The following is a 20,924-nucleotide window of genomic DNA, read 5'->3' on the forward strand; positions in this document are numbered from 1 at the left end:
CTCTGTAGTTATGTTTCAGTCCACGTACTAGGACGGTCTTCTCAGTATCTGTAAATAGTTGGTCTGAGATGTTCTTAACCCATGAATCTGTTGTCTGTGTATTGATGTAGGTGATTTTGGACAGTTTTTCTTGAAGGGCTATTCTTCGCTTTATTCTGATCTTTTGTTGTTGTGTGCTGATGGGATGGAAATGTTGATTGGCCATTCTCCTTCAATTCATTTTTTGAATTTAGGACTGTGCATAGTAGCAGATGGCAATAATTCCAAAATCAAGCATGGTGACCAATGAATGGGAGTGAGGCTTCACACAGTACCCAATTCAGGAGAATGAAGGTTGTACAGCTGCTCATGTAGTGAAGGTTGTTTGATGCCCAGTACTGGGGAAATGAAAACTGTAAGGTGCCCTATACAAGAAATTAAGATTGCATGGTACTCAGTGCAGGGAATTGAAGATTGCATAGTGCACAAACAGTCAGTGAAGTTTGCAGGGTGCCAAACTGGGGAGTTGAGCTTGCACAGTGAGGATTGTGGGTAGTGAATGTTCCATACTGCCCAATGCAGGGGGACAAAGGCTGCATGTTGCCCAGTGCAGGTGTGTGAATATTGTACAGAGCCCAATGCAAGGAGTCACAGTTGCATGGTGATCAATGCAAGGAAATAAAATTTGGAAGGTGGACAGAACAGGGAAGTGAAAGTTGCATAGCACTGGTAGTCAAGCTTGCATAGTGGTGATTATGTGCAGTGCAGTGTCGTGAAGGTACCCACTTGGGAAGCAAAGGATACAAGATGTAAAAGTGGACAGCCAAAGTTACACAATGATCCCAGACATGAAGGTTATACGCTGCCAAGTGCAGGAAGTGAAGATTGCACAGAGCCCAATGCAAAGGGATGAAAGTTGCACATTGACTAAGTAAGGGAGTGGAGCTTGCACAGTACCCAATCTAAAAAAAACCTGAAGATTGCCCCGTGCAAGATGTGAAGATTGAATGACGCCAACGTGGGCAAATAAGGTTGCACTATGGCAATCGTGAGCAGTGAAGTTTACATGCTGCGCAGTGCAGTGAAAGGTTGCATAGTGTCCGGTGTGGGGAGAAAAGCTTTCAGCGTTTAGGAGCGAAAGTTGCAGATTGTACGGTGCATTGTTTAAGCGATGCAAGTTTGAAGAGTACACTGTTTGGGGAACAAAATGTTAGGCTGGATGAACACAGCAGGCCCAGCAGCATCTCAGAGCACAAAAGCTGACGTTTTGGGCCTAGACCCTTCATCAGAGAGGTTTAGGCCCAAAACGTCAGCTTTTGTGCTCCTGAGATGCTGCTGGGCCTGCTGTGTTCATCCAGCCTCACATTTTGTTGTCTTGGATTCTCCAGCATCTGCAGTTCCCATTAACACTCTTTGGGGAATGCAGTTTTGCATGGTGCCAGGTTTCAGAGTTGCAATTAGAAGGATGCAGTTTGGGGGATCGGGGTTTAGTTCGCATGATGTGGGGGGGAGGTTTCGGGGTGGGGGCAGTTTTCATGGTTTGATGGGGGTGTAGTTTACATGATGCAGGGGAGATTTCAGGGGAGTTTGCATGGTTTGATGGGGGAGCTGTAGTTTGCATGATGCAGGGGTTATTGGGGGAGTTTGCATGGTTTGATGGCTGGTGTAGTTTGCATGATGCAGAGGGCTTCAGGGGAGTTTGCATGGTTTGATGGGGGCTGCAGTTTGCATGGTGCAGTGGGCTTTGGGGGAAGTTTGCATGGTTTGAAGGGGGTGTAGTTTGCATGATGCAGGAGGTTTCGAGGGAGTTCGCATGGTTTGATTTGGGGGCTATAGCTTGCATGATGCAGGAGTTATTGGGGAGTTTGCATGATTCAGGGGTGTTTGCATGGTTTAATGGGAGAGTTTTGGGGTGGGGGCAGTTTGCTTGGTTTGATGGGGAGTGTAGTTTGCATCATGCAGGGGGGTTTCAGGGGAGTTTGCATGGTTTGATTGACGCTGTCTAGTTTTCATGATGCAGGGGAGTTTTGGGGGAGGTCCAATTTACATGATGCAGGGGGTGGTTTCAGGGTGTTTGCATGGTTTGATAGCGGAGTGCAGTTTGCATGATGCGGGGTTTATTGGGAGAGTTTGCATGGTTTGATGGGGGAAGCTGCTGCAGTTTGTCGGGGGTACGGATTGGAGGGTGCAGCGCGCCGTCTGTCGGGAAGCTGGGGAGGGCGGCGTAGGGTGCAGGCTATTCTGGGAATCGGGATCCCCCGTGGCAACTAACCGGAAAGCGCTCGCGCTCAGCTGCTGATGACGTGCTTCCGGCTGTAGCCAGCGCGCGCGTTTTGCTCTGAATTCGAGAAAAATGTGGGAGAGACTGAAGGTGAGAGAGAGGGAGAGATTGAAACTGAGGGAGGGAACGACAGAGGAAGGGGTGCCCCGTGCTGAATGCCAGTGCGGGAAAGACTTAGGATGAGAAAGAGAGTATGGGGGGGGGAAGGTGTTTGTGGATGAGGATGGTTAACTGACCTATTTTCTGATGTAACAACAACTGAAGTTCAGACAAGATTTATACTGATTAATTGTGAGGTGCTGAGTGGATTGCGCGCGCTTTCCATTTTGATCCCATAGGATCTGTGTTCTGCTCTTAGTCAGTACAGTAAAATGATTAGCGGAAATCTTGATTACCCATCTCCACAGGCCTACACTTGATTTGGATTGGCAATGTATAGTCTGGGTTAAGGTGACAACTCTGTTTAGGATGGCAAGTTTGGACTTGACGAATCGTCTTTCTCTTCCAGGCCATGGATAACCTCTTACGCTGTGGTATCTGTTTTGAATACTTCAATATTGCCATGATGATCCCTCACTGTTCGCATAATTGTAAGTATTCTGCATGCCACCATCCTAATACTGCTGGCTGAGATGTTTTCACCAGTGCAGCACATTTCTGTAGAGTTGTGAAAGAAGTTTTAAACTGCTCCCTGTGTAACATGTAACGAGCATTGATTTAGGCAGGTATGTTTCAGATGATTGTTGGTGTGCACTGTGGCTGCAGATGGCCTACGATGACTGTATGTGTGTGGGACAAGACAGACTTGTGTGATATAATGCAACAGTAGACGTGGCAGGCAGCACCAATAAGATCTGAGCAGAAACAGTTGGCTGAATTTGGCTATGTCAGAGTTGCGTTGAGTTTTGCCTTTTGGAGGGTTACTCGTCATGGAACCTTGTGAGATTTCTCACTGTCTTACAAAGCTGCCTTGTCAACCACCTACCCTGCTCCTTTGCCATTTTCCAATTTCCACCCCAAACTTGCCGCCCGCTGTTTCCACAGCAACTTGCTACTCGGTGGACTTCCACTGACACTCCAGCATTGCTGGTGCCTGCACCGTCTCTAAAGGACCAGACAAGTATTTGACTGTCTCTGGCAGTGCAATGGCACAGCAGCTACACTGCTCTTGGCACAAGGCTGGCATGGCTGACCCTCCCTTGTACATCGACAATCTGTCATCTCTGGCGCTGCTTAACTACCATGCTACACACTTTTCCTGCCCGTAGCTACCTCCTGCCTGAATGCCATGACTAACGTCAGTGTTGCCCTACTCTGGTGCCCACAGTAGAACTGAATCTTGGCATTGCCCAGTTGTGAAACGTCACAAACAGGCGAGCAACTGGATGAATACAAAGTCAAACCCTGAGCTTTAATAGAGTCATTATTTACAAAAAGCAAAAGGGGACAAAACTGAAGGCTGAGCTCCTACGATGCCAACCAGTTTTCAACAATATGACCAAAATAGTTTGAAATTGGCCATTGTCTAATTCACCCAACTTTCGTCTACTGGAACTAGGTGTCAGGCAGGTTCTGTCTGGCTCGTTACACCAAACGCAGCTGAGCTCCATCATGGAGAGCATCAGTTTCCTACTCCCCCATGTTGTCCTCTTCAGAAGGTTTCACCTATTCCCCCAGTTCCTCAGCATCCAGCTTATGGCCTTGTTCTGGTCTTGTTGCCCACTGCAGTTGTGCAGAGCGCAGGATGATGGGACAGACTCTGTTTGGACTAGACTGGAGAGTTATTCCCTGACTGGTCCAAGCAGCAGAACCACCTTTTCAGTAGCTCCACCTTTTGATCCACGGTGGGGAAATGCAGGCAGCATTGTATCGGAGCTTGGCCGTCATTGGTGCAATTCCCTGCAGATGATGGCTGCATACACTGCACCCAATAATGAGCGACATATCTCCACCATCTATCCACTTTCAGGTTTAATCTGGGCAGCAACTTGATGAGTGGTTACCCCATGTCATTGACAAGGAAATATCTGCAGCTGCTCCGACACCTAGCCAACTCTGCACCCCCATTAAACACTCAACTAAACACAGCATTCAGACCACAGCATTGTCACACAAACATGACAGACGACGCAATGTGTGCCTCGCACCCAGGACCTGTGGAGGTAGCGTGAGCAGTTGTTCCCTTCAGCCAGTATGGACATTTCATGATAACACTGCAGCTACTTCCATATCATTCAGATGCCCAAGTTCAGCCAGTGATCACCAATGGGATGTTACAATTTACCTTTGACCAACATCTGACCCCTAAGCATCCTCAGTCTGAACGCACTGCAGTTGGACAACAATGGTTGCTAATCCATTAAAGCAACATTCTGTAGCGACAACAACATGAAGCAGGTGCCCACAAGGATAGGGGGGTCCAGCAAATGATGCTCTCCGCCGACCCTAGAATTTTCTTGTATTGAGATAAGGGAAAGTGAAGGCAGAGAAGGAAGATTGCGCTGGACACCATCAGCACGGGGCTTCCCTAAGTCACTAGGTTACATCCCCGAAGAAGTGTTTGGCAAACACAAAAAAACTTCATAATATGAGGGAAAGGTAGTATGGAGGCTGAGAGATGTTAAAAACTCAGAAAACTACCATTTTACTATCATGGAGTTAGTTAGTGAAGCGAGTTTGAAACGCTTGATGGTTTGATGGTATGGTGAGTCAGTGCTCCTGCTCTGCGAGATATAATGAACAGTTCACTTTTAGTCACAGCAGGGTACAACATTTCTTTTGAGGGCACCTCTTGATCGTTACTGTTTGTTTTTCTGGGGTTACTTCTTGATTTTCAGAAGTTGCATTTTCATTCTCATTAAATTATTTGGACTTAGAATTAGAACAATTCAGCAATATTCTCAATAGTCGTCAACCCTGTGAAACTTAAACCCATAATGCAGAAGGAAAACATTAAATAACACTGAAATTAAATATGCCCAAGACAACAGACGTAAGTTAGCAATGGAAATAATTGATGCCCACTTCAGCCACACAACCATAACCTAAAGCAGACCTATTGTAGATTAGAGAGGTTAGAGCAAATTTGTTTCTACTATTTATGTACAAAGCTGGACATTTTGACCTGGCAGACACTTTTCGCTGCATCTTGGATCACCATCTCATTTAAATTTAACATTGGACCATGTTCACCTTATTGGCATACACATTTCCCACTGTCAGTTAGGTTCTGAACATATGCAGCCTTGAACTAGAGATACCACATTCATTTATAAGTCATTCGTTGCTTCAGTGATTTTAAGCCTTTGAGTTATGAGTATTCCCTTCCCATTACTGTGGTCTCCCTCTCTCAACTGATTTTCGGCCTCTCCCCACCTCCCTGCGGTCTCCCTAACAACTTCCTTGTCGACAGCATTTACGTAGCCTCCTTGCTGTTACTCCGTTACAGGTTGTTTTTCTTGTGTTTGCTATTAATTGGTTCACTGTTGGTCATATTTCTATTTACAAGGTTTGATTGGCCCTATAAGTGAATTTTCGTTAGGAGTGGTGGAGGGGGTGGATCTGCCTGTTTTAACCACCCCTCTGGAACTTTGGGCACTATCGCAGCCCTTCTGGGTATTGCTTTATAATCATACTGTGCAGTGGTTTAGAAATGAAGTGGTTTTCATGCTGCTTCTCCTCCTTGCCCCATGCTTGACTTTCTTGTCCCTTTTCGGAGCTAGACCATAAAACCATTAGAATCCCTACAGCGTGTAAGCGAGTCAACACTGACCCTCTGAAGAACATCTCACCCAGACATACCCCTTTCTCAACCCTATTCCTGTAACCCTGCATTTCCTATGACTAACCCACCTAGCCTGCACATCCTGGGACGCTATGGGTAGTTTAACCTGGTCAATCCACCTAACCTGTGCATCTCTGAACTGTGGGAGGAACTTGGAGCATGCAGAGGGAACCCATGCAGACTGTAGCCCAGTCCATGATAGCCTGTACTGGACTTGCCTTACTGTGTAAGCACAGTTAATCAGAATTTTGCATAGTTAATTCTGCAATGATTTTTTAGCTTCTCACAAAATATACAACTACAAATCTCAACAAATCCGTTAAAACTCCCACCAAAAATACATTTTATGTCTGAACTGTAACTACAATTTTGAAGTAAGAATGAAAAAAATTTGAACATTTTCCACCACTTCAAATGAAACCTCTCATGAGAACTGTGATTCCTCACTTTATCAAGCTCCTGTCTGCTTCTGAGCCTGAGGTGGAACATCCTGATGATTTATGGTGCAGACAGTATGTCGTTAATCTGTGAATTCTGCTTGTCAAATCACCGGCTCCACCTTTAAAAAGTTTGCTTGTGAGACTACTCAATAGAAGTTCAGCCAGGCAACCAAATTATTGTGAAATCTGTCTGAGTTGAGCAGCCTGTTATTCAAAACGAACTTATCCCCCTGACAGAATGTAGAGTGTTTTTCTCTGGTGTATTGCCTTTTGTTTGTGGAATAAAACTATAACTTTTGGCAGCCTATGAGCTTTATTTCGTTTGTCTTATGGGAATCAAGTGTGCAATTAGAATTAATTGAAGCCAAACTATGTTCTGTATCGCTCTGTACCTTTGGTGTTGGGGAAGAGTGAGCTGACTTTTAACTTCCTTCAGTCAAATGTTACTCAGGCAGACCATTGTTAGTCTTGGATGAGCCCAGAACCTACGTGCTTCTGGCCTCAGATCTGTCATGCTCCCTGCTTCTTTACCTCAGGCTAAACCTGATGCACTGGCAGGTTTCACTCCAGTTAAACTCCCTCACATGTGATGTGTTGCCAGGATTGTTCTCCCCTGAAGCGCTGCCTGTCCTTTTTGCTGCACTATTGCAGCCAAAACTCCAATTTGTGCCTTTTTCATCTCAACTTCTCCAGTCTTGTCAAAGCCTCCTGCTTCCATGCTCCATTTACTCTGATTGAAATAAGAATTCTGAAACCTGGATCCTCTCCCGGATTTTCAACATATTGAGTCCTTCCAAATTCCCTGCATTTTAACATTTCTATCCTGCAATCCCATGGCTCTATTTTGCCCAGCCTCTGCATGATTGTCCTGTCATGTACCTCCTGACATGGGTTTGCTGCTTCCCCAACCCTGGTTTGCTCTTCTTATTCACTATAGGGATATGGGCATCCCTGGCAAGCCCAAATGGTGGTGGCCGTGACCTACCTTTTTGAACTATTTCTGAGGCTCTTTTGTTTGGTAGGGATTTTGATGCAACTGAATGGCTTGCTAGTCCATTTTGGAGCAAAGCTGGGAGTCAACCCCATTTGTGTAGTTCTGAAGTGACACATACTTGCAGACCTAGTGTGCACAGTGCACTGCCTTTAAGGAACATTAGTGCGAGTCACTCGGGTTTGACAACAGTCAGATTGTGACGTGGTCACTGAACGTTGTCAACAGACACTCACCGACTCCCCAACAAATAATCATCGTATCTGCTCTGGTTGGGAACAAATTGGTGAGGGTCTGATCTTATTGTGGTGGGGGGGAGTCGGTGAGTGTCTGGTTGTGATGGGCAGACTGGCTGCGTTCTGGGCTGGAAGATTCTTGGATGCCATGAATATGGCGAGGAATTGGTAATTCCATTGTTAGGAATAAAGCAGTAGAAAGCCATGACATTGGAGCACAAGAGTCGTGCTGCTGGCTGGAGATAAATACCGAGCAAGAAAATGTGGAGTTACCGTCAGGACAGACTTACACTTGATATATTTCTGAAATAATGTGCCAGACTGTTGCTTTTCTGTGCGTTGTATCAGATGACTTGGTCTGGTATTTCGTGATATAACATACTCCTTCTCACAGTTTCTTGACTGAGCAAGTGACAGTGAGCTTACTCCTTGGTCAATCCACTGTAGCAGTGTAACTTGGAGATTGGGAATGATCTGGGAATGCCAGAAAAAGATTTATTGAACTAATTTCTTATTGTTCCATCTTGCAGTCCCATTTTTCTTGGCAAACTGAGTAATCTCTAGTCCTCCAGATCAGGTTAAGCCACATTTCAGTTATGCTTTGGACTATGATATTTCCTCAATCCTTAGCAATTGTTGCCCAAGCAATATTTTGACCTGCTGTTTTTCTTTCCTCGTTTTTTGTTTTGCCTTTATTCTCCCAGATTCCTCAGGGTCATCTCTAATATTGGCACTTGTATTTTATCAGTTCAAAATGATCATTTGTAAAATGGACCTGGACAGTGGAAAACAGTACTGATGTGTCCTGGAGTGGAGTCACTGTCATGGAGCTTCATCCAACTTCATGGCGCACACACAATGCAAAGAAATGCCCATCAAGCAGGAGTCTCATGGAGACTGCTTCTAGATGTGGGGGGACTGGTGAGTTTGCCAAGGAAAATGGGACCACAGGATGAGATGAAACAAAAGGAAATCAGTTCAGTAAATCTCTGTGGCATTCCAAGATCATTCCCAGGCTCCAAGTTACACTGCAGCAGTGCACTGACTGAGGGGAAAGTTCACTTGCTCAGTCGAGAAATTGTGATGCAAAGAGTAGGTTATATCACAAAATACCTACCCAGTCATCTGATACAATGCACAGAAAGGCAACAGTCTGGTGCATTTATAGGAAGAGAAATGAATCACATGTAAGTCTGGCCTGACAGTAACTCCACATTTTCTCACCTACAGTCAGCAGCATAATTCCTACGTCCCAATGTCAAGGCTTTCTACTGCTATATTCCTGGCAATGGAATTTAACAATGTCTCACCATATTCACAGTTTCCAAGAATATTCCAGTTCAGAAAGCAGCCATTCTACCCATCAAAACTTTGCCAGCTCATTGACATTTACAGCCTGACCACATGCTCACTGACTGACTGACTGTTTTATGATAAAAGTGCAATACTGTGGATGCTGGAAATCTGAAACTAATTCAGAGAATGCTGAAGAAACGTAGCATGTCTGTCAGCATCTTTGGAGGGAGAGATAGAGAAAGAGAAAAACACGGTGAGTCTAGTTTGACTCCTCTTCGGAACTGCTCTGAGGTGGAGTCATACCAGACTTGAAGTGTTAACTCTGTTTCTGTGTCCACAGACCTGCTGAGTATCTCCAGCATTCTCTGTGCTTGCTTCGGAATATATATGCAAATTTTGTTTCTTTAGGTTGAGAGTGCTGAAATTTGTTACCTGCTCTCCTCGTGCTCATGAGGTGAGCTAACTGAATATGCACAGATACCAATCTGAAACATTGATTTACAAAGGCAAGAACCAAAGGAAAAGTGGGAGGTGAAAATATTTGTAGGGAAGGTTAAACAGTAGCCTGTTGTGGCTGATGTAATTTAACGTTATGTTCAATGATGGTAGTGTTCTTGCAGACAGCAGCACTTCTTGGTCTGAAGGTTCCTGTATCAATCAAATAAGTTTGTTACTTTCTGGCTGAGATATTTAACTAGGCTTGTTTAGGCACAAAGGTGGGAAGTAACCTGATAGGGATAAGGTGAGAAAAGTGAGAATGTCACTGTTGTTTTGAGCAATGCTGCTCTAGAATTCCTTGTCATGGAATAAGAAGAATCTCTAATGAGTAAGCAGATGAGTCAATGTTGTCCAAGGTTACTGTGTCAGTGTGAGTGAACCAGAGTTTATGCTCTCTTCAACTCCTATTTTAATGATTATGCATTAATTAAACTTGCAGAAGTGTGTTTTTCTTCGAACAACTGAATTGCTTCGTGGAATCACGGAAAGGGAACTTTCGTCACATTGCATCTGTGCTGCCTGAATAAGCTAGCTGCTCATTCTAATCCCACTCTCTGGCCCCTGGGCCTTCACCTTTGTGGGTTACTGATTTTTTTGAGGCATTTCCAGGTTCCTTTTAAATAGGGTTTCTGTCTAAACCGTTAAGCAGGCAACACATTTCACGTACCCACCATCTGGGCAGAAAAGGCTTTCCCTCATGTATCCTCTAGTCCTTCTGTCGATTGCAGGAAGTCTGTGCCCTCTGGAATTGACCTATAATCTGGAAAACAGCCCTTCTCTGTGTACTCAATCTAAACTCCAAGTAATTTTGTACAGCTCAATTAAGTCATTCCTTAGTCTCCTCTAACCTTAGTGAAACAACCCCAGTCTATCCAATTGTTTCTCGCCTGCAGTTTTCAAGCCCTGGCAATGTATTGTAAATCTCCTTTGTCCCTCTTTGCAGAGCAATTATATTCTTCCTGTAATGTGACCAGAATTGGGTGCAAAATTACACTTGTGATCTTGACAGAGTTTTATGCTGTTCTGGCATTGCATCCCTTGTCCTGTATTTTGTACCTTGTCCAATGAAGGATACCATGCCAAATGCTTCCTTTCCTTGTTTACCTGCCCTGCCACTTTCAAGAGCCCCGTAGATGCACACTCTAAAGTCTCACTTTTTCTATTCGTAATATTCTTCTCTTAGTAACCTCGTCTTTATTGTGTATTGCTTAGCTTTGCCCTTTCCAGTTGCATCACCTTACATTTTTCTGGTGATATTCCATATGCCACTTTTCTGCCCATTCCTTTATGTTATCCCTCAGTCAAGAGCCAACTATTTCCCTGTCAACTGCAAGGCTAATTTTTGTGTCATTTGCAAACATCCCAGTTGTGCCTCCTACATTTGAGTGTAAATCATTAATGTGTATCACACTATTATTGGGGAGCTGAAGAGAGAGAATTGAAGGGCCACTCCATTTGGAATTACTCTGTTGCACTTTGTCCAGTTGCAGGTGATCAATTAGTCTTGTAAAATGTTGGAATTTTTTAGTTTGGAAAGCTGGAGTTATTCTTACGTTTTCCATAAAAGTAAGTGTAGTTTTTCAAAAAGTGTGTGTGTGCGTGCGTGTGTGTGGTGTCATGTACAGAATTCTGATAAAGTTATCACTGGTTTGTTGCTCGTGATGGGAAGTGATAGTTTAAATCACTTCAGTGGAGAACAATTGAAGATTTGTTTCTATTAATAGGATTTGTGGAGTAAACGCAGTTAAAATTACAAAGAGGACACTTGAGATAAATCCATTTTCAGATACGAAGCACACCAATACTAGATTATTTCAGTGCAATGTTCGGAAAGGCCTGAGCTTTAAGGGATGTAGATGGGTCTAAAACTGAGCATGAACAGGTGGTCAATATTATCAAATGAACAGGGGCCTCTGAAAACTAAAACATTGTCTCAAAACTCAAAAAGTAGCTCTTGGGAACCCTCTCAAAGAGCCATCAAAAACTAAAATATTTGGACTTGTGTGGTGCAGGCTGTTTCCGAGGAGATATCTCCACAGCTGTACTGTGCTGAGAAAAACAATTTCTTCTTGATCTCAAATTGCTAAAAGGCACGAGAGAAAATTACCCAAGAACTTCAAAAGCTGTAATTTCAGGAATCGAAGAAGAGCACAGTTGGACAGTAGCTTCATGAGCAAAGTGTTCCAGCAGGAAACCACATTCATCCTGCGAAAATAAAAGTTAAAGGGTAGATATTGGGACTGTTTTGTCTTTATTGTAAATTATGTTTTTGTTACATGCTGCAACATTCTCCTAAAGGCATTAACTCATGATTGAAGTATGATACCAGAGGCACGAACCATCCATCTGTATTCCTTATGTATGAGTAGACAGTGATATTTGTAGGGTATTTAACCACTGAGTGAATTCTACTTTTCACTTGATCATAAGCCAAAGCCCTAAACAGGGCTTGCTTGTTTTGAGCTATGGTTACCAGTGGACTGGACATTTAACACTTGTCATTACTTGCGTGCAAACATCTTCTGAATGCAATTCAAATCAGTATCTTTCCTTTGTCATTCCTGCGTGCTATGTGTAAATGTGAGCCGTCATGATTGAATAGGTTCCTGTCAAACATTTTTCGTTCCAACTCAATCTTGGATGAATGCAGAAGGTGCAGGACGATGGTGGTGATGATTGATTGTCAGGATCGATGGAGGAAGTGATCGTGTATTGATGGAGCTGAAGTTTAAACATAGGCGCTGAATGAAACATATTTCCATATTGTTTCATCATTGGACATCTAATGTTATCCACTGAAATCAGTATAGTGTATGCTTTGATCTACACTGGAGCCTGAGTTAGGATTTCATAAGTGTATCCAGAGTGTTATTGTTTGCTTAGTCCATTTTAACTTCTGATTGCTACCAGTCAACTGTTGGACTTTATCAAAATCTGAATTTAAATGAGCACTTTCTCTCTGTTTGTCCTGGAATAAATCAGGCTTGCTGATTCTGGTTTACAGATTCCCTGTCTGATGTAATCTGCATTGTGACCCTGTTTTTATTGCTAGTAGGATTCCTGCTAGAATATATCTTTGCAGACTGCAACAGTATGCTCAGTCAAAGAAGTGGCATTGTCCTGATGAGTTGTTGATGATTTATACTGTGTCCTTGAGTGAGACTGAGTAACAGTACTGAGGCACAGTACTTAATGTCGCTATTAATCTGATGACTTCACCTCAAGCCCAACTGAGACAGTTGGAGAATTTAAATTAGTCAAATCTGGAACAAGAAACTTGAATCAGCATTGGTGACTATGAAATGACAGCACCATTGTAAAAATGCATCTGGTTAACTGACATGTTTTAGGGAAGGAGATCTGCAGTTTTTTCTGTGTCTATTCTCTACATGACTGCAGCAGTGAGGTGGATTCCTAACTGCACTCTGAATTGTGAAGGTGGATGAACACAGCAGGCCAAGCAGCATCTTAGGAGCACAAAAGCTGACTTTTAGGGCCAAGACCCTTCATCAGAGAGGGGGATGGCGAGAGGGTTCTGAAATAAATAGGGAGAGAGGGGGAGGCGGACCGAAGATGGAGAGAGGAGAAGATGGATGGAGAGGACAAGAGAGTTGCAGTGGAAGAGAGATTCCCTGAGGTTGGTCTGGAGGGAGGAGGGTAACTTCTTCAGGTTGGGCATCCTGCAAGAAGCTTTGCAGTGACGTTAAAATTGTGATCAGAGATAATGGGAACTGCAGGAAATCTACTATCTTTACCATGTCTATCCTATACAAGATCCATGCCAGGGCAAATCAGAGTGCAGAGATAACAGGAATTGCAGATGCTGGAGAATCCAAGATAACAAACTGTGAAGCTGGATGAACACAGCAGGCCAAGCAGCATCTTAGGAGCACAAAAGCTGCTTGGCCTGCTGTGTTCATCCAGCGTCACACTTTGTTATCTTGGGAACTGCAGATGCTGGAGAATCCATTATCCCTGATCACAATTTTAACCTCACTGCGAAGCCTCTTCCAGGATGCCCAACCTGAAGAAGTTACCCTCCTCCCTCCGGACCTACCTCAGGGCATCTCTCTCCCAGTGCAACACTCTTGTCCTTTACACCTATCTTCTCCTCTATCCATCTTCGGTCCACCTGCCACTCTCTCCCTATTTATTTCAGAACCCTCTCTCCATCCCCCTCTTTGATGAAGGGTCTAGGCCCGAAACGTCAGCTTTTGTGCTCCTAACATGCTGCTTGGCCTGCTGTGTTCATCCACCTTCACACTTTGTTATCTTGGATTCTCCAGCATCTGCAGTTCCTGTTGTCTCCGCACTCTGAATTGCCCTGGCATGGATCTTGTATAGGGTAGACATGGTAAAGATAGTACATTTCCTCCCCTAAAAGCTGCGAGTGAACCAGAAACATTTTTACACCAGTGTTGATTATTTCACAGTCATTGACGCTGATGCTAGTTTCTTGTCTTGTTTAGTCATTCCAAAGACTATTATAAGTGATTATAATCCACAAGACTCTAGCAGGAGCCTCGCTACTATCCATCGAGCACTTCGGAATGGGCAACAAATGCTGGTTTTGCCATTGATGTTTCCACCCATGGATGAGTGTTTGCTTGTGACAATTAGACCAGACACGTGATCTCTTGGCCTGTGCCTGACCCAAATCACTTGGGACTGGATGAGATGATATAAAATGTGGAAGTGATCACTGGATTGATTTAAATCATTATACTTATCACAGTGGGTCCCTGACTTACAAACGCTTGTATTTAGAATACAGTTGTGATTTTTTTATCTTTTCTATTAACTGGAAGAGAGCTGTGCAAAACAGATTTGTTCATTTGAAAGGCTCAGATTATAACACTTAATTAGCTGTCTCACTTGGGCACACGAAGGGCTTATTTGAGAAATGGAAACATGCATTGCTGTGGAAGGGAGCGCTTTACAGAGATGAGGCTTAAACAATGTGACAGGTAAGTACTAATAGAGCTTTCTTATCCATTTAGTCCATTTTTCCATGTCTATTGTATACATGACCCCATAGCTGCAGCTATGAGGTTGACTCCTAAACGCACTCTGAAATGGCCTTGCGTGGGGTCATGTATTGGATAGACATGGTAAAGACAGTAGATTTCCTTCCATAAAAGATGACAATGAACGAGATGCATTTGAGTTGGGAACATTCTTTGCTGACGCTAGGCTTCGTGTGGAAATTTTGTTCCAGTAAAGCCCTGCCATTTCTGCGATACTGTTGGTAAATTCACAATAATACTGTACCTACTTTCTGACTGTGACTGCAGCCTTTGCTTATCTGTGTGCCACGTGTCGGGTGTGGTGCATGTGCTGTTGGTCGTTTTTGCCATTTATGAAAGTGACTTGACTCTGATGTTCTCCATGAACACAGTTCCTGAGTATGGCAGGACATTACTGAATCCTTTACCTTAGTTAGATGCAAAAATCAACTGCTGAAGAGTTGAATTCATGATGTGCATTGTGAGCCATCAAATGCTGTAAATTCTCAATGGTGCATTTTTAAAAAAATCTGTTTGCAATCTTGGAATGTCATTTAAAATAAAATTTATGAGCCACCTATTGTCATTATTAGTTATAATGTTGATATATGACTGCTGTATTCTCATCATTCTCACCAAACCCAAGGTTTTGTTTGAAAATCTTGTGTACGTTCTAGATAATTTGGTTCTGTTATAGTGTCCTTTCTTACTAATCCTGAACTCCTGCCCATCTTGTGTAGTTAAAGATTACTTACCATTTGTGGAAAACTTTGATATCTAGATTGTGCCTGTTGCACTCATGCAAAAATAGGAGCTGGATTTTCCCACAGTTTGGGAACATGTAAATATCTATCCATTCACAAAATCAACATACAAAGTAGCATTTATTATAAGTCAAATTTCCACTTGCCGTTTCCCTTTCCACTAGTGAAGATTCTCCAATTTGCATTGCACTGGACCCAGTGCTGTGGTACCAATGCATGGAGTTCTGATGTTTAAATGCTGTGTAAGAGACTACATAGAATTCCTTCTTGAAATATGCACTGAAATGGATGTTGGGTTGCAACATAATATTGTTGAAATGCCAGGAGAGCTTTACAACCTGTGGAAAAATTCTAGCTCTGCATACCTTTAGCTGTGTAAGGCAGCTTTGCTTTTTGGTGCAGCAAAGGAGATATTTTGAGTTTGGGAAATTCTCCCTGACATTAGCCTTATGGTTGAGCTGCAGTTTGTCAAGCTGTAAGTGCAAGAGCAGCTAGACATAACCAGAGACTTCTCTGCGCCCCCCCCCAATTGGGTTAAAATCACAGATAAACCTCAAAGGCTCATAAGGAATTCTAACAAAAAAGACCTCAGGCTAGTGGGTTAGCTGTTGATGTGACAAGCAACCATCACCTTGCAGAGTGCCATCAGTGCTTTAAAAAAAGCAGGATATATGTGAAGCAATTCAACCCACCCCCAAAATTGGGATTTTTGAACTTTGAAGTTTTGCTTAGCTGTTCTGTACAATTTGTCCACCCATAATATCCCAATCATCCCATCTTTCTTAATTATGAATGAACATGTAGGTACTTTGGGGTTTTGAAAGATTATTATTTGTAGTATATTAAAAATCATTTATTTTCTCTGCCTTTTGTTAAAATTGCAATAAATAATACTATTTTCTTTTGTCCTGAATAGCAGTTAGTCAGGCAAATTGGTCACCCTAGTGTCTCATTAGATTTTTGTACATTTTGGGGTGGATGGGCTGTGGGGAAGAAAGGAGCACCTTTTTGTGACAGGTGTCAAACAATCCTGATCTTTTAACCTGTATTGGTACAGGGCCTCCAGTCCTCATGGACTTCATCTCTTGTAGATCGTGATCACAGTGTGAAACAGATGAGGATTTAATAAGCCTTCCTGCCTCAACTTCCTACCTGGATGGTTTTGAAGAGTGCTGAATCAATTTTGTTGAGCAAAGTGCATGAATTGTGAAATAGATGGTGATTAATAACAAATCTACAAGGATCACAAAGTTGGTGCCATTTGACACTGAATTGAGAATTGTAAGAAAAGGAAGTTTGCAGTGAAGACTTTTAAGAACAAAATAAGTGCATGAAATAAGAATTGCCAATTTTTTTTGGTGTTTCAGGATGTAAAGTAATAGTTCATTAGTATATATACAGAGCCAAGATTAATGAAGATTTATTCAAAAATGTAGTTCTTACAAGAGAAAAAGATAGAAAGGTGGCAGAAGTGATCCAACAGATTCAACTGATGTCGTTGGTGCCAACTGGATACTTGAAGGAAATCCATAGAAATAAATTGGGGTTCTTGCAGAACAGAAGGCTGAACTAGGGAACATTACTGGTCAAAATCTTCAAGAATTATCTAGATAATATTGGCCATTCTAGAGGAATGTAGAGCACCAATAGTGTTGGCTTTATATGTAAAAGGAAACTAGGGAGGATTCTGATCGTAATAGGCAAGTTACTGTGACATCAGATTATATCTTGGAATCAATTATTAAAGATTAGCAAGTGGGACACCTAGAGAGCTGTTAACTAAATAAAAAATGATAAATTTAAAAAGAGGGGCTTGTTTTTTGTTCTAAGCAATAGAATATTATAACTAACATGATTTGAATAAGTGCAACAACGTGGAAGTAATTTACTTGAAATGGGTAAAACATTTGGTAATGTGCAATATAAAAGTGAGAAATTGGCTGACATGGTAACACGGGGCATTGCACTAAAGTTAAGTAACAAGGGGTGGGATTTGTGCTAGTGGGCACGTTTTTGGCTGGAGAAGCAGTGACTTGAATTCTTAGCACCTGGTATCGGGAATAATGAACATTGCAGGTGGTTTAGACAGGGCAAATATGAAATAATGCAACGAAAAGAAGGAACATGCTGAGGTATCACAGGATTAGTGGGAAGATACTAACTAGAATTGTTCTGATAAACAATCTCGTGTTCAGACTAGACTAGCTCTTAAGAAAGTAGTATAGCAGCTTTTAGAAAAAAACAAGTAATTACTTATTGAATTAAAAAGGCTTAAATTGCGTGAAGATATTCAACTCAATTTACCTTTGATATTACATCAACCATGATCTAACTAAGTTTGAGGGACTGAATACCCAACCCATTCTTAAGGTTCTCAAAAGATGATAGATTCAATTACAACATTATGTTCACTGCAGAGTAGTGCCCACATAATGTGAATGCAATTTTGAAGCTCCTTCCACAGAACGCATTTTAATTGGAAATGGTGCGAAATATTATTAAGACAAGGGATCAGCAAATAAAACGTAGGATGGACCTAAGGATCTGGGGCTGTTCTTGTAGGAAAGAAAATGGAAGAGAATATGACTGAGAAATTCAAAGTAGTGAAAGTATTAAGGACAATGTTGTGAGCATTTAATATCAGAACATGTAAGCTGGTGTATAATCCTTAAATAACACAAGCAGAATTTCAAAGTTAAAGTACTAAATACAGACAAAGAGTCCACTCAGCACATTTTAAGTTCATCAGTCAAAATGAAAATATTGCCCACTCTCTATCACATCATTTAGTTGTATTTTGGATAAATGTGTGGCTTCTGCCTTCACTGTTTTAAGACTATTCCCTCATGAAGCCAATTCCAAGTTTTGTTTTAAATTCCTTCATGGATGTAGACGTTGTTGGACAGCTCAGAATTTGGCTTGTTGGTGTCATCCTGTTAGTGATGAACACCACTCTTATTGATACTGCAGAGTAGCAGTCTGAAACAACTGCTTTACCTGTTGGCTTTGAGAAACCTTACCTTAAATCTGAGATTGTTTGGGCATCTTGTAGGACTAAATTCAGAGGACATTTATGTAAGAACACAATTTTAAATAAATGTATTAAGCTTGTAAGCATCTCTCTGGAACGTGAACCGTACCTTCCAGGTTACTAGACCAGTGACATTACCTCTTAAATTGTTATTAATTGGTGTTAATCTGTGCCTCCTTGTTCTCCCTCTTTGACTCAAAATACTGTTAATATCCAAGTATCAAGTATGTTTCTATAAGCTTCCTCATGGTCACTTTTTAATGATGTTGAATTTAATCTTTTGGTCCTTTCACCATCCTTTGGCACTAGTTTTGTGGTTCTTCCATACCATTCTTGACTGCCTCCCATTGTTTCGTGATTGTGGTTATACTAGTCTGCAGTTTCTCTTGACTTTCCACTCACCCTCCTGACAATGCTATCAGTGGATGTTCTCGGTTTTTATTGTGAAGTGGATGAATTATAAAAGTAGGAAGTCTTGCTGGAGTCTAGTATGTAGGTGAGGCAACACCTTGAGTACTGCATACATATTTGGTTTCCCTACTTGAGGAAAAATGATATATTATCACAAAGCAGTTCAGAGAAGGTTCACTTGATTTTCTGGATTGAAGGAATTCCCTAAGGAGTAAAGTTGAGCAAGATCTGCCCTTGCTAATTAGAAAATGAAATAAAAAAAGAAGTTATTGAAATATGTAAAATTCTGACTGTGGAAGTTGTGGGAGCAGAACTGGGCGACACAGTTTCTAAATAAAGTGCCTCCCATTTCCGGGTGGAGATAAGGAAGGATGTTTTCTGAGAATGATTAATCTTGGGAATTTCCTGCCGGGGAGCAATGGACGTAGGTTACTGAGTACATTTAAGGCTGAGTTAGATTTTTAACCTGTAGTGGAGAACAAGCAGAAAAGTGATGATCAGGTTGTGGTTAAATTATCTTGGCCTAAATGGCCCTGTCCTTCTCTCAATTCTATTCAAAGCTCCTGACTCTCTTCGTTAGTGTCTGCATGCTTTCTTTGGCTCAGCTTGTCTCCCATTAATGTGTATTATGTAAATTGACTATTACACTAGGTTGCTTTGATAAACTCATTTTTAAAAAATGCCTCCAGATGATTTGCTAATCCATTCAAGGATTTAATCCTAGCAGACTTCATTATTAGTATATCTGACCCCAAATTGTTGTCATTGCTATTGAAAAAAGCATACATTGTCAAATTGATTTAATTGTATTTCTGTACAGCCGTCAGAGTGATTATGATATCCCCAAACAAGACTAGCTGTGTTGTATCTCAGGTGATCAATCCAGGATTTTGCCCACAGCTTCTTTCTAAAGGGATGTTTTGAGTTTAATGGCATTATTGCCAAGTAGAAACTGATCTCAGTGCCATTTTTCTAGTGTAGTTACCATTTCTACGATCTGAATGATAACGGTGACATCTTCTCACTCTTCTGTTTAGCTGCAAGCAGATTCCATTGTTTGTGAGGTCACAGAGTCATACAGCACGGAAGTAGGCCCTTTGGCCCAACTCGTTCATACCAACCAGGTTTCCTGATCACAATTTGTCCCATTTGCCTGCATTTGGTTCATATCCCTCTAAACTTTCCCTATCCATGTACCTATCCACATGTCTTTTAAATGTTGTAATAGTACTCATCTCTACCACTTCCTCTGGTAGCTTGCCCTATATATGCATCAGCCTCTATGTAGAAGTTGTCCCTCGCATCCCTTTTAAATCTTCCTTCTCATTTTAAACTTGAGTCCTCTAGTTTTGGAGTCCCTTACCCTGGGAGGGCAGGGGGTGGTGAAACCTAGGTTATTCACCTTATCTATGCCCCTCATGATTTTATAAGGCCACTCCTCATCTCCTGTGCCTTCGGGTAAAAAATCCTAGCCTATCCCGCCTCTCCTTATAACTCAAATCTTCCAGTCTCAGTAACATCCTTGTAAATCTTTGTGTTCTTTCCAGTTTAATAGCATCCTTCCTATAGGAGGGCAACCAGAATTGTGTGCTGTACTGCAAATTTGACCTTATCAATATCATGTACAAAATGTCCCAACTCCTGTACTCGGTGTTCTGACTGAAGGCAAGCATACCAAACATGTCCTTCACCACCCGGCCTGTCTGTGACGCCAATTTTAAGCACTATGTACCTGCATCCCTAGGGCCGTACCATCATCTGGCTCTGATTTGGCTTACCAAGATGCAACATCTCGCATTTATCTGAATTAAACTCCACCTGCCATTCTTTGGCCCACTGGCCCAGTTGATCAAGATCCTGCTGTACCCGCAGATAACCTTCTTTCCTGTCCACTATGCCACCAATTTTGGTATCATCCGCAAACTTACTAACTGTCTCCTAAATTTATGGGACCTTGCTGCTTTAAAGGCTGTCTTTGATTTGTGAGCTTCAAAAGTGTGGAAGGAGCCAGAAAGAAATGCTTGTTTCATTTCACACAGAGTACACTGTGACATTGCTGTCACAAGATCTGCAGGAACAGTATTTCAAGATCATGTTGATAGGCGAAGCCATGTTACCGATTTGGTAACCCACCTGCGTACAGCATCTCAGACTTTCTTTCCTGCCTTGGGCATTTCGATTAACGCCCTTCGCAACCCCATCTCTAA

General features: G+C 42.2%; 1 protein-coding gene across 3 annotated transcripts in view; it reads left to right on the forward strand.

Moving 5' to 3' along the window:
* The first annotated feature begins 2,288 nt into the window (after positions 1 to 2,288).
* The window catches only part of rad18 (RAD18 E3 ubiquitin protein ligase), a 227,520-nt gene continuing 208,884 nt past the window's right edge, over positions 2,289 to 20,924 (forward strand). For 2 of the 3 annotated variants that reach the window (XM_048547656.2, XM_048547657.2), the window contains exons 1-2: positions 2,289 to 2,350; positions 2,769 to 2,850. In XM_048547656.2, the coding sequence (XP_048403613.1) occupies positions 2,333 to 2,350; positions 2,769 to 2,850 (100 nt within the window). In that variant the 5' untranslated portion in view covers positions 2,289 to 2,332. The remainder of the gene's footprint in view (positions 2,351 to 2,768; positions 2,851 to 20,924) is intronic. The other variant, XM_059649652.1, reaches the window with a different exon arrangement.

The sequence above is a fragment of the Stegostoma tigrinum genome, chromosome 11 (assembly GCF_030684315.1).
Source record: "Stegostoma tigrinum isolate sSteTig4 chromosome 11, sSteTig4.hap1, whole genome shotgun sequence".
NCBI classification, from domain to species: Eukaryota; Metazoa; Chordata; class Chondrichthyes; order Orectolobiformes; family Stegostomatidae; genus Stegostoma; species Stegostoma tigrinum.